The sequence below is a fragment of the Perognathus longimembris genome, chromosome 17, assembly GCF_023159225.1.
Source record: "Perognathus longimembris pacificus isolate PPM17 chromosome 17, ASM2315922v1, whole genome shotgun sequence".
In the NCBI taxonomy this organism is placed as follows: Eukaryota; Metazoa; Chordata; class Mammalia; order Rodentia; family Heteromyidae; genus Perognathus; species Perognathus longimembris.
In genome coordinates, this window is record NC_063177.1 from 22,089,662 (window position 1) to 22,106,263 (window position 16,602).

General features: G+C 47.6%; 1 protein-coding gene across 1 annotated transcript; it reads left to right on the forward strand.

Moving 5' to 3' along the window:
* The first annotated feature begins 845 nt into the window (after window positions 1–845).
* On the forward strand, window positions 846–12,100 carry Tmem98 (transmembrane protein 98). Its single transcript, XM_048366444.1, has 7 exons — window positions 846–896; window positions 3,326–3,536; window positions 4,325–4,456; window positions 5,613–5,646; window positions 7,742–7,857; window positions 10,011–10,070; window positions 11,238–12,100. The coding sequence occupies exons 2-7, from the start codon at window positions 3,406–3,408 to the stop codon at window positions 11,443–11,445; spliced, it is 681 nt and encodes a 226-aa protein (XP_048222401.1). The 5' UTR covers window positions 846–896; window positions 3,326–3,405; the 3' UTR covers window positions 11,446–12,100.
* Window positions 12,101–16,602: the final 4,502 nt, after the last annotated feature.

The window sequence follows — 16,602 nt, forward strand, 5'->3', positions numbered from 1 at the left end:
CACAAGTATTCTATTACAGAGCTATGCCCCAAACCTTGAAACACTTGATTTTTAAAAGTTTATAGCAATTGAACCTGGAACCCTGGACTCTGGCCGGGATCCCAAATAGTCTTCAATCCACTTTCAGGGCTCTGAAGGGCATCTGTACCACCTGTTAGGCCAGAGGATGTCCAGGCAATGGCTGCAGTGGGGGGGGGTGATGTCCTTATGAATGGCCTGTGTCCCCCTCTGCACTGAAATGGAGTAGTGTGGGACTGGAGGTGGATGGGTAGAGGACTGCCAGCTAAGGTTCTGGCTGGACAATCCTCAGCTGTGGGCCTTCTTGCCATTCAACTCAGAGGACGCTTCCAAGCAGGAGCCCCATTTTACAGAGGAAGGAACCAAGGCTTAGAAGTGAGGCAAGTTATTCCTGCAAACATCTCCTGTCCTTAGCAGACAGCAGACTCCTCAGGGCTCCCCCAACCCCACTGGGAAGGGTGTAGAGGCGGAATGGGCAGGGAGGTGTGTGTGTGTGTGTGTGTGTGTGTGTGTGTGTCAGGGACCCTTCCTCTCCTTACCCTCCCCATCTCCTCCCTCCCCATCTCCTCCCTTCCCCCCCCCCCCCCCCCCCGCCCCCGGCCATCACATGGGGCAGGAGGAGAGCTCTTGGGAGGCTGGTGATGGGGCCTCCCGCCGCCTCTGGCAGCAGAGGAGGGGGGTGGGGTGGGCTGGTGGGGACGGCGGCGCCTGGCAGCGGGGGGGGGGGGGTGGGGGGGGAGAGGGGGGGATTGGATGCGGGGGGGGCGGGCCGCGCAGGGGTAGGGCTGGGGCTGGGTCCTCTCCGACCGCCCCGTTCTTCCCGACATGCCCCGGGCTGGACTTCGCCTTCGGCTGGGCCTCGGGGAGCCGCACCGGAGGTGGGTGAGGCTGGCGGGGCAGGGGGCCCTGCGCGGGGTCGCTGGCGCCGGGGGATGGTAGGGAGACGCAGATTGGGGTTCGGGGTGCGGCCGCGGGGGGATTGGCGCCCCGCTGCTTTGTTCCGCCCCGCGAGTCTTGGCCTTATAAGTTGGAGACGAAAGTTGGGGCGCGCGCTCCTTCCCGGGCCGGCCCTTCCCTGATCTTCCCGGGGCCCCGGGGTAGAGGTCCCGGTGGCCGCACAGGGGAGGGAGAAAGGGGTCCCCCTCTTCGTGTAGCGTTCCATCCTCGTGGGTTTGCGTGGAGGGGAAGGGAGAGCAGGAAGACTCACCCAGAAACACAAAGGGAAAGAAAAGCGCACAAAGAAAGGTCCACGCACACAGACCATCCAGGAGGGACCAGGGGAAGTTCCGAGAAAGCTTACAAACACGTAGAGAAAGATCCAGAGCACACTGGAAGGAAGGAAAGCAAGCCAGTAGAGGTGGTCTTGGAGTCCTGGGGCTGGGAGAGAGAGATGAAAAGGCTGAGGAGGGGAGACTGGAGGGAAAAAACGGTAGAGATGAAGATGGAGGATGAAAGAGCAAGCCAGGAGACCAGGAGGGAGAGCCACACCGGTAGAGAAACTGAGGCAGACCGGTGACTCCCCCCATCCCCCCACCATTAGAGAAGCAGAAATGAACCAGAGATCTCTGAGGGAGCAGCCCTGGAGACCTCTGAGAAGGTTTCTCTGGCAAGTTAAGCTCCATCAAGCCCCTACCTTCTCTACCTGGCAATCTCTTAGTCATTCTTCAAACCCCAGCTTAAGCATCACCAGCTGTGTGAAGACAGCTTTCCCACAAAGTATGCTAGTGCAGCTTCTGTCTTTTCTTTGTACTTCTGTATATAAGCCAGGAATGTGGAGATGAAATGGTTGTCTTAGTCTGTCCCTCCCTCCCTCCCTCCCTCCCTCCCTCCCTCCTTCCTTCCTTCCTTCCTTCCTTCCTTCCTTCCTTCCTTCCTTCCTTCCTTCCTTCCTTCCTTCCTTCCTTCCTTCCTTCGTCTGTCTTCCTACCTACCTACTTACCTACCTACCTAGGTATCTAATCTCCAATCTACAGAATCCAGTCCAGTACTTCAGGTATCATAGATGATCCATTTGTATTTATTAAATGTCAAGAACATTTACATCCTATAAGACAGGAAATGTAGACTTAGTGCAAACAGAGGAGAGGCATCATCCTGGAGTCATAGAAACTTTAGTCAGGTTATCCTTTTTTTTTTTTTGCCACTGGAAAAATTAAAGACCAGAGAGAGTAGGAAAACATTCATAAAGGGATGCAGGTAGGAACCTCAGGAACAGGTGCTTCTCTGAAATGTCTTTGTTCCTCTGGCCTCTGAGTTTAAAACAGGGTCATGTGCTACTTGAAAGCATTTCAGGAAGTGAAGGATGGCATGCACAATGATGGTCTCATAAGATTATATCCTCTGGTGACATCATAGCTGTCTTAGTTTGTGCAAGTTCACTCATTGTGTTCCACAGTGACAAAATGGCTTCATGACATAATTCTCAGAGTGCGTATCTGTGTCATCAAGCTATGCTGGATTACAGATGGGAAAATGTCTCCAAGTGAAAATGGTGATAGACAATGAACAACAGAATATGTTAGTTTTTCAACTCTGAAAATAACTATCAGAACCTCTTCTAGAGGAATAGGAAGGTGAATGGCCGCTTCCGTGTGAAGTGGTCACCTGCTGCTTCTTGACCTTGTAATCTTGGACAATTTCCTTAACCTTCCCAAACTTCAGTGTCCTTCTTGGGAATAGGGAAATGAACACCATTTTTTCCCAGAATGCTGGTTTTGGAAGAGTTAACACACAGAGTATCTGGCACACAGGAGATCTTGGTAAATACAATCCACCTGCACTTTCAGTGAGTGTTCTTTTATGCACTTTTTTTTTTTTGTAGATGTGAAAACAATGCAAGTGAAAATGTTTCTTTTTGCCCCAGGTTAAAAGAAACCATCCTGGTCCAACTGGGAAGGAAACTCTTTTCATAAAGGAAAAGGCAAATAGGGTCATGGCATAAAATGCACCTTGGTTTTCTTTAGGCCTTTGACAGGTCTCTCTGTAGGTACTTTAGGAGGAACCTAGAACCCCATTTCTCACCCCATTTCCTGTTTCCGGCAAGTGAGACCTAACTTTCTCTACCTCTTTTTTTTTGGCCAGTCCTGGGGCTTGGACTCAGGGCCTGAGCACTGTCCCTGGCTTCTTTTTGCTCAAGGCTAGCACTCTGCCACTTGAGCCACAGCGCCACTTCTGGCCATTTTTTTCTGTATATGTGGTGCTGGGGAATCGAACCCAGGGCCTCATGTATATGAAGCAGGCACTCTTGCCACTAGGCCATATCCCCAGCCCTAACTTTCTCTACCTCTTGACATGGCATCTTTTCTAGGTCTGCCCTGACCCGTGTTTTCTCAAGCTCTGGCCTGTGTGGAGGATGTGAGTGGGACTGAGTCAGGAGCCACTGGAAGCATGGAGACTGTGGTGATTGTCGCCATAGGTGTACTGGCCACCATCTTCCTGGCCTCATTTGCAGCCTTGGTGGTGGTTTGCAGGCAGCGCTATTGTCGACCCCGAGATCTGCTGCAGCGCTATGATTCCAAGTGAGTGGGCTGTAGATGGTGGGGTGGAGAGATGGGTGCTAATCAGAGGAAATGAGAAGAATAGAAACACTTTGGTGCTAGGCCACTGCAGCTGTCCTTCCCAAGACCTCAGAGCTTTAATACATTCCTTAAGCCCTCCAACATGTGGATCCACTTATAGATCCTGGGCCACTAAGAAAGTTGCCAAGCATATTTACCTGTCATAAAGGTATGACTATACACAGCTGGCCACCTCACTTAGCAGTGGAACAAGCCAAATCCCTTTCTAACTCAAGTCCTGGGAAGCAAAGTTACACCCCCAAATCCAATCACACATCTAAGCACCAGCCACTCTGCTTTGGTAGATCCCAGCGAGGCTTGTTTTGTACAACAGATTTCTTTATGATGTATCTTTACATGAAACAGATTTTGTAAGCAAAATCCTGTTTTTAGTTTAGGGATTTTTATATTGACAGATCCTTAAGGGACTGCGACAACTACCTGGTAGTTTCTAACTTCTCTACCACTTGAGCCATATGCTACTTCTGGTTTTCAGGAGATAAGAGTCTCATGGACTTTTCTGCCCAGGTTGGCTTTGTACTGTGATCCTCAGATCTCAGCCTCCTGAGTAGCTAGGATTACAGACATGAGCCACCATCACCCAGCATAGGTCCTACTTCTTCTTAATGGCCTACTACTTCCCAATAGTATTACCTTGTGTACCAAACATTCAAACTGTGGCAGAAGGGAGAGGGCCAGCTACAGTCACCCAGCACAAAACCATAACAGGATAATTTCCTTCCTTCCAGGCCCATTGTGGACCTCATTGGTGCCATGGAGACCCAGTCTGAGCCCTCTGAGTTGGAACTGGATGATGTTGTTATCACGAACCCCCATATCGAGGCCATTTTGGAAAATGAAGACTGGATCGAGGATGCCTCGTAAGGCCCAAGGGACCTTTTGCTTATCTATAGCCTCCTGAGATGGCAAAGGGGCTTCTTTTTTTTTTTTTTTTTCTTGGCCAGTCCTGGGCCCTGGACTCAGGGCCTGAGCACTGTCCCTGGCTTCCTCCCGCTCAAGGCTAGCACTCTGCCACCTGAGCCACAGCGCCCCTCCTGGCCGTTTTCCATATATGTGGTGCTGGGGAATCGAACCGAGAGCCTCATGTGCAGGAGGCAAGCACTCTTGCCACTAGGCCATATTCCCAGCCCTTTACCGCGGCTTTTTTTTTTTTTTTTTTTTGTGGCCAGTCCTGGGGCTTGGACTCAGGGCCTGAGCACTGTCCCTGGCTTCTTTTTGCTCACAGCTAGCACTCTGCCACTTGAGCCACAGTGCCACTTCTGGCCATTTTCTGTATATGGTGCTGGGGAACCGAACCCAGGGTCTCATGTATATGAGGCAAGCACTCTTGCCACTAGGCCATATCCCCAGCCCGTAAAGGGGCTTCTGGCTGATGGTGTTTTTCCTCACTCCCCTTCTTCCAGAGTGTGCTTGAGTTATCCTTAGGGTGCCCTGAATTTGACAGTCAGGCTCTAGGAGTGAAGCCTTTGTCTTCAGTATCGCTCTGAGAGCTGTCTGTCCAACAAGAGCTGCTGAAATTTGAGAAGTGTCTACCAATTCTCTCCCTTTTCTGTTCCTTGGGCACACATTTATGGGGCATTGTAGGCAGGGCACTAGGCCTGACTGTACAGATACTAAAATGATGGGGAAATAGAATTGTATCATATACAGTGTCCTAGAAACTATAGGTGCAGTGGCACATGGAGGAGGCTTTCATGAAGGATGTCACCAAGGATTAACTTTTGATTTGAGTTTGAAGGATGAACCTAAGGGGAAGAACATATTGGACAGAGGGAACAGTCTGTCAGAGGGCTAAGTTCTAAAGCACATGACTTGACAGGTGGGAAGCGGACTTAACTGCAGGCCAGGGGAGGACAGGGCTCATGGGTTTGTGCACTTTAACCCTGACACATTTCTTCCCTCAGGTGTTGACTAGCTTATATGTACTGTTCAGCACAGGAAGAGGGTCAGGAGTGGGAGCTGAAGGGAGGTGGGTTTAACTAGAGTAGCATTGACACCATCTTCTTGCTTCCCCAGGGGTCTCATGTCTCACTGCATCGCCATCTTGAAGGTAAGGGTGGGATTTTCCTGGGAGATCAAAGGCCATCATCAATGCATCCTGGGTGTGGATGGAATTGATCGGGACCTCAGAAAGTGCATGGACCCTCACAAAGAGGCCTTGCTTTAGCCTGACATTTGGAATTTCTACCCATTGCATCTGTTCTTGTCTGTTCTTGGGTCTGATTTACTTTAGGATTCTCAATCCAAAACTCTTAACACAGTGACCTTCAGGGAAGATCGGGTAGGAATCACCAGCCACAGTTTTTGCCCACAGAGGATGAGGCTGTGTGCCTGGGGCTTTGTAGCTGAAACCCTGCCAAGGGTAGACAGGCAGGCAGGTTTTTTTTTTTTTTTTTTTTTTTTTTTTTTCCAATCATGGGCCTTGAACTCAGGACCTGAGCACCGTTCCCGGCTTCTTTTTGCTCAAGGCTAGCACTCTACCATTTGAGCCACAGTGCCACTTCTGGCTTTTTCTGTTTATGTGGTGCTGAGGAATTGAACCCAGGGCTTCATGCATGCAAGGCAAGCATTCTACTGCTAAGCCATATTCTTAGCCCTTGAGAGAGAGAGAGAGAGAGTGTGTGTGTGTGTGTGTGTGTGTGTGTGTGTGTGTGTGTGTGTGTGTTTCATTAACACAGAACTCAGCCCTGGGCAGTGAGCTGAGTTTAGTATTTGGAGTTAATTACTAGAAAGTTTTCCCTAGCTGCCTTTGGCTGGGACAGTAGTCAGGCAAATGGGACAATCAGATTTTTAAGTTGGGAGGCTGACTTTTGTCTTTGTGTTTCCATTCATCTATTTTCTAATTCTTGCCTGATGTTATCCTCCCAACTAGAATAATAATACTCAAATATTTGGCAAAATGTACATAGGAGTTTCTCAACTTCTTTTTGTCTCTTTGTTTAGTAATTATTCAAGATTTCAGAGACAAGGTTATCTCCAGGATCCTTCAGTAAAAGATATTAAAAAGTCCTTTATCCTGCCTCCTCTTCCGCTGTCTCTCATGGGGCAAAAGAAAGCCTAGGAGGAAATTGTTGCCTGAGTACAGGCTTATTTTTTAATTCCAGGAAGCTCCTTGGATATATGAATACAGCTGTAGATAGAGATATGGTTATAGATACAGATAGCTAGGCATAATAACTGCAGCAATAAAGCCAATATTATAATTCCTTTCTCTCAGCTAGAATGTGTCCTAGGACTGGGCTTGGTTGTCTGGCCTCACATGAGAGAGAGGGAGGATAAATGGTACCTGTGGTGAAAGGTGAATCAGCCAGAAGGGGTCTTATTAGATTAGAATCAGTGGTCTTTTCTGGAAACTTTAGATCAAAGTTTAGGTCCTTCCTCTTAGCATCTCAAGGCTCTTGCTCAGTCTCCTGTCCTTGCATCCCTGTGGTGGGAGGTTGAGGAAATGTGCTGGGGTTTCTATCTGGCAGGCTGTTTAGTTCTCTGCTATTTTCTAGTCTTGAGACAAGCAGGCAGTGGAACATCTTTGCAGGGATCGAGGTGTGCTCTGTTCTAAATGGGGAAGGCAAAAGAGTGGGGAAACAAGCTTTGGGGAGTGGACAGCACTGTGCGTAGGTGATGAAAAGGGTGGGTGATGTCATGGGCTTGCCCATCTCCAGTACTTTCACTATCAACTTGATAAACATACTAATAATACATGACCCTCAAAAGTTGTTGAAATAAAAGCCATTCTTGGAGAACATGCTGAAAGGGAACAAGTGCCCTTTGTCCAGTCCTGCATCTGTAGGCACTCCACTTCTCAGCCTTTAGGAAGAATCAACCACCACGAGGTAGAGGACTAGAAAGGTTTTGTTCCCCCAAGTGAGTAGATAAAATTAGAGCACATGACTTTTCTTAGACGGATTATTCAGCTTAGGCTCCTGTGGCCTAAAGCTCTAGCCTTGATCTGAAGTCCTGCTTCATCTCCCCCCCGCCACCTCCATGCTCTTGGTTTTTGCCTCTTCCCACCCTATTTCCTTTCATCTCTTTCTAAACTGAGCCATTAGGATAGGGGTCAACTCTCTGGAGACATCTAGAGTGGAACTGTATTTGTCTCTATGGTCAGGTCACCCTTCTCATCACCTCTCTCCCTTATGCTCTGGTAGATTTGTCACACTCTGACAGAAAAGCTTGTTGCCATGACAATGGGCTCAGGGGCCAAGATGAAGACCTCAGCAAGTGTCAGCGACATCATTGTGGTGGCCAAGCGGATCAGCCCCAGGTGAGTGGTCAGCCATCTTGAGGTGCCCATGCTCCACGAGGGAGACTGAGGTGGTTGGCAATGCCAGGCTCTACTGGAAAACTGGAAGTGGACAGCCTCGATTATCTGCATCTCAGATATCGTGGGAATTCCCAAGTTTACGTGGTCTACCATCATCCCTACCTCTAGCAGGAGCCAGTCTCATAGGTCTCTGACAGTGTGTTTTTGTGCAGTTCATGGTTGGTTGCTCCCATTCTGCTATGTGCCAGTTGTGCTGCCCCCCTTCCTTTGCTCTCCATCCACACAGGTGCTGCAGCCAGCAGGCATATTTCCCATGGGAGATTCCCCCTCTCGTTCCCCCCCCCCATCTCCACTCACCTCCAGGACAGCCTATCTCTGGACTTGGGACCACTTTGGAGGATTCCTTCCTTGCCACAGTGGCTTTCACTCTCTCTGCCCTGTCTATGGTCTAGTGGGCAGCTGCCAGGCCTCGGTGGGAGGTGAAGCCATACAGCATTTAGATCTCACAAATTGGATCTGTCTTCAAAATTCTATGGGGGAGGCACACAGCAGGATTGCAGTCAACAACTACACCCCCTCACAGGCTGGATTTTGCCAAGAAAGATAAAGCCCTCGTAGAACAAAGTCCTGTATCAAGTTTGTGCTTCCATCTGGTGGCTGGTATGTAGATACACCCCAGCCCAGAATTGAGCCAAGTCCAGAAGGCTTCTTTATCAGTCAGTCACCTGGCTCCCCTGGCTGGAAGGGCTCATTGTGAGTTCCAGGGTCCTCTGGTGAATGACGTGGGATCTGCCCTTTCCCTGCCCCAAGATGAATCAAATGAAAATAAGCAGCTTCCTGTGGGTGGGCGACCTGTGAGGAGGTCCTCTGAGGGCGGGGACTTGGTGTACTTGAACTCTGCCAAGTGAATTGAGAAAGTGGGAGGGAAATACTCCAGGAAGGCTTCAGCCCAGAACAGCTCTTGGCTTTCTCTGGAGTTGCCCCAGTTGGGTGTGGCTACATGGTCTTTATCAGCCTTGGTTGGCCTCTCACCTTCAGAACCACCCTCCTCCCCACCCCCCACCATCCAACCAGGCTCTGGGCAAGCAAGCACCAGACACTACTGCCAAGGGGGAGGATATGGCACAGCCAGGAGGGTGGCCTGCCTTAGTGCTTACTGATCTGTCCTGCAGAGCACCTTGAATCACTTCCCTAGTGTTTCTTGCTGTAATTTGGTAAGGGATCTTGCTTTGTCCATTTCCTTCACACTTTCTTCTTCTGGCTAGTGTTTGTCCTGTTGTGACTCCTGCTCCATCCACTCCATATATTGTGTTGATAGTGTTTTGTTTAAAGAAGAGCAGTGCTCTGGGCACTGGAGAAAGGGAAAGGCTGGCCAGCAGGTGCTGAGGGTCACTTTGCCCCTTTGCTTCCTCTCTACCTCCTCTGCCCTGAGTGAGAATGAAGGTATTTTCTTCAAGGGCTTTTAGAAACAAAACTATCAAGGGGTCCATCAGCAAAGATTTGGAGCCCATCCTGTACCCCACAAATGGATTGTTGTTCCTTTCCAAAATTGCCTTAAAGTAATTAACTGCAGTCTGTAGTACATGGGAAAGGAATGCAAAGTTGCTGTTTGAACTTAAATTGAGCTGGTAATTTTTTTTAGTGTTCTGCGTAACTGTATTTGCATATCTTCCTCTCGCCCTTCTGAATACAAAAGTGGGAAAGGCTTGTACAAGTTAAAATACTACATTATCTAGAAAGGAGTGCTCCCCAATTTTAGGAGGTGACCATTATTAAATATGAGCATTCCTATAGTCCCATCCCTTCCTTTGATACCTATATTTCATAGATTTTGTTCATTTATTTCCAAGTTTTATGTATTGACTGACATTTGCCTTTTTAATTTACCAATTAATCCCAGGCATCATTCCCTATGTGTGACCTTGGGCATTTAAACCATTGGAACTGAAACAAAACAAACCCCATAAAACCAAAACAAAATATTCTGTAAAACAAAATATCTCTGTCAAACTTCTGCCCAAGGACGCAGAAGCAGTGTGAGAATGAGCCTTCAAAGAAGGAATCTGGACTAGCCACTGAGAAAGATCAATGAAGGTAGAGAAGCAGAGGAGGAAAGTGAAGTGTTGAAAATACTCTCTTTTGCCTCTCCTCAGAGTGGACGACGTTGTGAAGTCGATGTACCCCCCACTGGACCCCAAGCTTCTGGATGCACGGTGAGAGAGTGGAGTGCCCAACTTTGTTTACACTCTCCCAGTTCATTGTCCTCTTAAAATCCGTGAGATTGGCTGCTTGGGTTGTTTAGAGAGAACTGCTTTGGTGGCATCCCAAGGCCACCCTGGCTCTGGGTACATTCACTTCCATGTGAAAGGTCATCCAGCCAGTGAGCCAAGCCTGAAACCCTTGCAATGAGAGAACCCATTTTAGCTCCTTGCATTTTCATGTTTATATGTCTAGTCTTGCCAACTTCTAACTTGTGCCTCCCTTTCTAACTCTTCCCACCACCTCTGGGATTTTTGGATCCCAGAAGCAGCCACAACTAGTATGTGGGCTGTGGTGAGCAGAGCACAGAAAACGGAGGTGACATGTCCGCCACAGCAATACTCACCTTCTACCCAGTACCCCCAGACACCTATGCTCCTGACCCCCTAATTCTGCCCATTATAGTCATATTCTTTCCTCCTCTGATGTATGACTGTCTCATGTACATGCTGGGTAATGGTTGCTGAGTAGATAGTAGTTTTGGTTTCTCCACCCCATTCCTGCTGTTACCCAGCTTTGGCTATGGGTTAATTATCTGTAATACCCCCAGATACATCAGATGTACTCACTCCATGAAAGGTATTTTATGGTGAATCTTTCAGTGCAGAAAAATCTCCTTCTCAATTTAATCTTCAATTAGATTTCGTTTTTAAGAGTTGAGTCAGCCACTCCCGGACTTATTGATTTGTGATCAATAAAGAATGCTGAAGTTGAGGACATTTATCCTGTCTTTAAGGGGCAGTAAGTAATTGGGAGATGTGCTCATACCGTTGGCCACATCAGAACTGTTTCACAAAGTACCCTATTGCGAGCTGTTAATCGGTATGCTTCAGGAAGTGGCCTTGGGAGCTTTGTCAGGAACATCAAAGGCTCTGAGACAGTCTTCATCATAAACCATGTTTAAGCTAGCCATCCCCAAAGCTGTGGACTCATTATACTGCATATCCACAAACCTATCAGGAGGTGGACTCCAGTTTGGAAAACAGTAGGCTATAGAGGATCTACTCTAGCTTTTGTGTAAAGCCCCTCGTTTTCCAAGGAGTCAAATCTCATGTTTTTTTTTTTGTTTTTTGTTTTTTTGTTTTTTTTGGTTCGTTTGTTTGTTTGCTTTCTTCTCCTAGGACAACTGCCCTGCTCTTGTCTGTCAGTCATCTGGTGCTGGTGACCAGGAATGCCTGCCATCTGACTGGGGGTCTTGATTGGATTGATCAGTCGCTGTCTGCTGCTGAGGAACACCTGGAAGTCCTTCGAGAGGCAGCCCTGGCTTCAGAGCCAGATAAAAGCCTCCCCAGCCCTGAAGGTTTCCTGCAGGAGCAGTCAGCTATTTAGTCCTGTTTGGCCAGCAGGTGGCCAGGAGGGCCAGCCTGCTTCTTGCCTGGGTGGTTCAGCTGTGCCTTCTTCTTCCTGTAGAGTTCATTGTTCTCTAGGGCTCAGGAATCTAGCCATGTGTGCAGAGGGAAGCAGGGAGCTCTGGCAGTGTTTGCTTCTGTTGCAGTGGCAGATGGCGGCTGGAGTGTGGCAGCCTAATACCACGGTTAGGGAGACGCCACCCACTACTACCTTTACGGCAGTGTGAAAAATTGGCCAGCTGTCAAGCTTGATTTATCTCACCTAGTGTTTTCAAGAAAATTCAGCTGCCCTCTTAAGAATCAAGAGGTTTCACATTTAAATCAAGATTTGTGACTTCTTTTGAACAATCAGAGGTGTGACAGTTTGCACCTGAATTTTCAGAGACAATCCAAACTTAATGAGAGGTCCCTTCTATTAGACTCTTCTTCCCCTGACCTGGTTTGGTTATTTATGTTAGGTTACCTGCCTGGTCCATAAGGCATTTTTAGTCCTTCTTCCCATCATATAGGTTTGGATTTGAAGCTCAGCATTATAAAGTTGATTATTCTCCTCACTTTTTTTTTTATCATTATAGCTACAATGTTACCTTGCTACCACTAAGTGAATAGTAAATTTATACTTGCATTTTCTTCAAGTGTGTGGTTACTGAGTAAGATTTTTAGGCATGGTGTGGGTTGGGTATTTTGGGGAGGTGAGGATGGAAGGGGAGAGCCTGAGAATCCTGAGCATACTTCGCATATGGGTCTCAAAATGAAGTATTTAAAGTATTTGAGAGTTCCAGCACCAATGAAGACAATGCCACCGAGCATTTCCCTAGCAGCAGTGGTACCACGAGAGTTGTATTCCCTTTTCTCCTGGCATCTGTCTTGCAAATAGTGAAAGATGAGGGGCCCTTTCCACCTGCTGTTTTGAGATGGTCTCAGTACATTGGTTGGTCTTGAACTTGAGATCCTCCTGCTTTACCTTCCCACGTGCTAGGATTACAGCATGTATCACCATGCCCAGCTGATGGGTGACACTACTACTTTGATGGAGATTGCATAATTTCTGTCATAAGCATTAGGACGACGGACATACTTTGGTTTCCCCCAGGTTTGCAGAGCCACTCTAGCTCTTGAAAGAGAGGCCTGGCTGGGGGGCCTGCCCAGTTCATGCCCTATGTCATCAAATATGGATGGAGCTATTCCATTTTTTTATACTCACTCAGACCAGCTAATCCCTCAGCATGACTAGGGAATTAGGAACCTGTGCTCCTAAATCCAAGATTGGGGCCTTGTTTGTGTATTTGTTAGCCCAGGAATCAAAAGGGAAACTACACAGCAGCGGAGTCAGAAACCAAGTAGATGAGCAAGTACTTCCCTAGCACATTTCCTCCCTGTGCTTTGAACCAGCACACTGTGCCAACCCCCACCTGGGGAAAGGGAGTTAGGAAGAGGAAACTGGATCTCCATCCTGGTGGGATTGCTGTTCTGGATGGATTCCTGGGGAAACCTTGTTGGATGGTCTACTCCTGTCAACTATGTATTATGTAGTTAACTCCTGAGCTGCTTGGCAGGCTGTGGCTGGGAAATGTCATCAAAACCATTTTTTCTTCTCTGTTTGAGGACTCTGAAGGCCTCATTAGTTATTATTATTACTATTATTTTATATTTTAAAACTTCTTTCATCACCACTCTGGAGACAAATTCATGCTGAGGTTGCAGTGGCTATTACCCTTTGTGTCCCCTGCACCTTATCCTTGACCTAAGCCCTGAGTTAGTGAAGTAGCTCTGAATTGGCCTCTGAGTTACCATCTGCCCAGAGTGGGGGATAAAGATGAAGAGGTGTTCCAGCACCTCTGAAGCAGTACCTGGCATTGCTTACTTTCTCTGAGCTCTGGCGGGCTTATCCTAGCCCCTGGGCTCCTTGGGGCCTTTGTCCCCAAGTCCCTAGGTTATTAGATTCTACATGATGATATATCTATCCTTCTATGGCTCCTTTTGTCCTGCTGAGCAATCTTTAGACTCAAATTCGAGCATAGAAGAAATTACTTAGGGATAGGAATTCTGTGTGAGGAAAGCAGGAGATATGAAATCAGACCAAATTAGGGCTTGGTTGTTTACCTTGTGAACTTGAACAAGTTATTTAACCTCTCTTGTCCTTAGCTTTCTCTTCTGTAAATTCCAGGCTACTTCCTCGGGGGGTTGGTATACCAATCAAATAAAGTGTGTGTGTGTGTGTGTGTGTGTGTGTGTTTGTGTGTGTGTGTGTGTGTGTGTGTGAAACGCCCTTATTCTGTGTGTGTGAAACATTCCTTATTCTGACTAGCCAACATCAGCCCTTGTAGTGGCCTCAGTCCCCCAGGCCTGGATGGAACTAGTTTCAGTGGTTGACTCAAGTGGTTTTACCTCAGTCACTATGGTTTTGTTCAGGTTTTACCTCAGTCACTATGGTTTTGTTCAGGCAGGGGCTTCTGTGCCTGGGGCCCTGGGACTCAGTGGCCAAAAGTCTGAAGTCACTGCTGGAGGACAAGCAGCCCAACCTTGTCCTGGCCCCACCCCAGGTATGTTCACCTACAAAGACATTCAAACATCGGCCTTTTAGTGTTTCAGGGGTTGCTTGTGTAAATTCACATTCTTGTGGAAAATGGGCATTTCAGGACACTTCCTCTTGCTGATAAAATTTCCAGCTTACCTGGTGTTCATCCTGCCTTCCTTATGGCTGGGCTTCCTTCTCTTCTAAGGCTGTGCCCACAGGAGGCTGATCTTTGGAAACTGACCTGCAGTTCAAAGGCTCTCCATTGTTTTATGACCATAGAAATTTAGGGAAAGTGTCAGATAAAGAATTTCTATCCATTTCTTCCTCCCTTCCCTTCCCACTAATTTGCACTAAGAGCTTCCTCTGGAGGAGGTGCTGGGCTGGATGCTGATATGGAACAAAAGGTGCAACCTCTGCCCTTACGGTGCAAGAGACAGAAGTGACCCACCAGCAGAGCCCAGGCTGCAGCCAGCACTATGATGGAGTGGCATCTCTGAGAGTGGGCTGGAGATGGGGAGGGCAGAGCAAGGAGAGGTTAGGATGCTGCCCAGAACCTTGGGTGGAGACCTGAGGATGAAAGCTATGCTGGAGAGATGCTCTGGGCAGGCAGGTTGGTGTGGGAAGGGGCCCAGGATCAAGAGGCCTGATTGGCTTGGGAAAGAGCCTGGGACAGGAGAACAAGGCCAGACAGACTGGTAGGATGTCAGGAAGGGCCTTATTGGTCATATGAGGAAGTTGGAGCTTTATCTTGGGTATAATGGATATTGTAAAAAGATTTTAGGCAGAGGAAGGACTGGGTCAGATTTGCAATTTAGAAAGTCAGTTATTTCCTTCAGAACCTGTGACCTTGGGCTCCAGGACTCAAGCCTTTTTGCCTGATGTAGATAAGGACATGTTTCCCCTAAGTCTGAGAGAGGCAGGCCTGAATTGCAGTACAAAGACAAGGTGGGAAGCTTATTAGGAAGAGTGGAAGAGGGGTGAGGTGTCCAGCAAGGTATATGGGGGTAAAGGAGAGTGCTACCTGCTTCTGCTGAGTGCTCACAGCATCTCCACACTAGAGTTGCCAATGGAGATTGCTGGGAATCGAGCAAAACTGGGCCTTCAAGCTTAGCCTATTTGTAATATTATTGCTGTTATTATTACATGTGTATGTGCCATTATGGAGGTTTGAACTCAGGGCCTTTGTGCTCACTCAATTTGCTAATTCACAGCTAGTGCTCTACCACCTGAGCCACACCTCTAGTCCAGCATTTTGCAAGCTCATTAGAGATGCAGTCTTGTGGTCTTTTCTGCCTGGGCTGGCTTCGAACTTCAGTATTCCAGCTCTCAGCCTCCAAGCATAAGCCACCAATGCCTCTGGTCTTTTATTATTATTGTTGTTGTTGTTGTTATTGTTATTGTCATTATTCGCAATGCTGAGGATTGAACCTAGTGACTCACACATGCTAGGCAAATGCTGTACCACTGAGTTATTCTACAACCTACCTCATCTGTATTTTTTTCACACCCAATTTCAAGAAATCAGATAAGGAGACCAGAGCCTAGAGGGTGTTAGGTTTCCTGGATTCTCACAATGAATGAAAATCAAAGCAGAAACTTCAGCTCATATCCTCAGCTCATATATATTGTGTGTGCCGGGGTGGTGGGGGGGAGGGATTGTTGTGAGGCTTGAACCCAGGGCCTGGGCTCCATCCCTGAGCTTTTTCACTCAATGCTAGTGCTCTGCTACTTTGAGTCACAGCTCTACTACTGGTTTTCTGGTAGTTGATTAGAGATAAGGGTCTCATGGACTTTCTTGCCTGGGCTGGCTTTGAACTGTGATCCTCAGATCTCAGCCTTCTGAGTAGCTAGGATTACAGGGGTGAGCCACTAGCACCCAACCCTTCAGCTCAGCTCAATTTTTTTTTCTTTTCTTTTTTTTTTGGCCAGTCCTGGGGCTTGGACTCTGGGCCTGAGCACTGTCCCTGGCTTCTTTTTTGCTCAAGGATAGCACTGTGCCACTTGAGCCACAGCGCCACTTCTGGCCATTTTCTGTATATGTGGTGCTGGGGAATTGAACCCAGGGCCTCATGTATATGAGGCAGGCACTCTTGCCACTAGGCCATATCCCCAGCCCCCAGCTCATTTTTTTTTTTTAACTAATCCTCCTTCCTACCTTGGTGCAATGGGTAAGGAAATGAAGAATATTGGACCCAGCAAGGAAAGCACAGATACAAGTATCATTCCATCCTTGTGACCCATGGATTAATTTCATGGCCTATAATGGGTTACAACCCACAGGATGATAGAACATGGGCATAAAATGAGGGCTGGGGCATAGGTGAGGTATTTTTTTCTCCATCTCAAATGAGTTAATTTTATCCATTTTAAGTAAAACTCACATTTACCAGAATAGTGGCAGAAAATTTATGGCGCAAAACGGGATCATTAATTTATTACATGATTGATTAGTTCAGGAGTCATCTGTTGAGCATCTATGCTGGATTTGACCCAGGGATATAGGAATGAATAAAAATATAATGCCTCTCTTGAGGCATATATAATCCAAGGTGGATAGAAAGCCATAAAAAGTCATTTTCAGTATTGCCTTGTAAGTGCTAAGTAAGGCAAGGCTGTGTA

What these genes read in the sequence shown, in the direction of transcription:
- Tmem98 (XM_048366444.1), top strand. Translation starts at nt 3,406, where the DNA reads ATGGAGACTGTGGTGATTGTCGCCATAGGTGTACTGGCCACCATCTTC. An exon ending in ACTGCATCGCCATCTTGAAG is followed by an intron (nt 5,647 to 7,741) that starts GTAAGGGTGGGA and finishes ATGCTCTGGTAG; the next exon opens with ATTTGTCACACTCTGACAGA. An exon ending in GCCAAGCGGATCAGCCCCAG is followed by an intron (nt 7,858 to 10,010) that starts GTGAGTGGTCAG and finishes GCCTCTCCTCAG; the next exon opens with AGTGGACGACGTTGTGAAGT.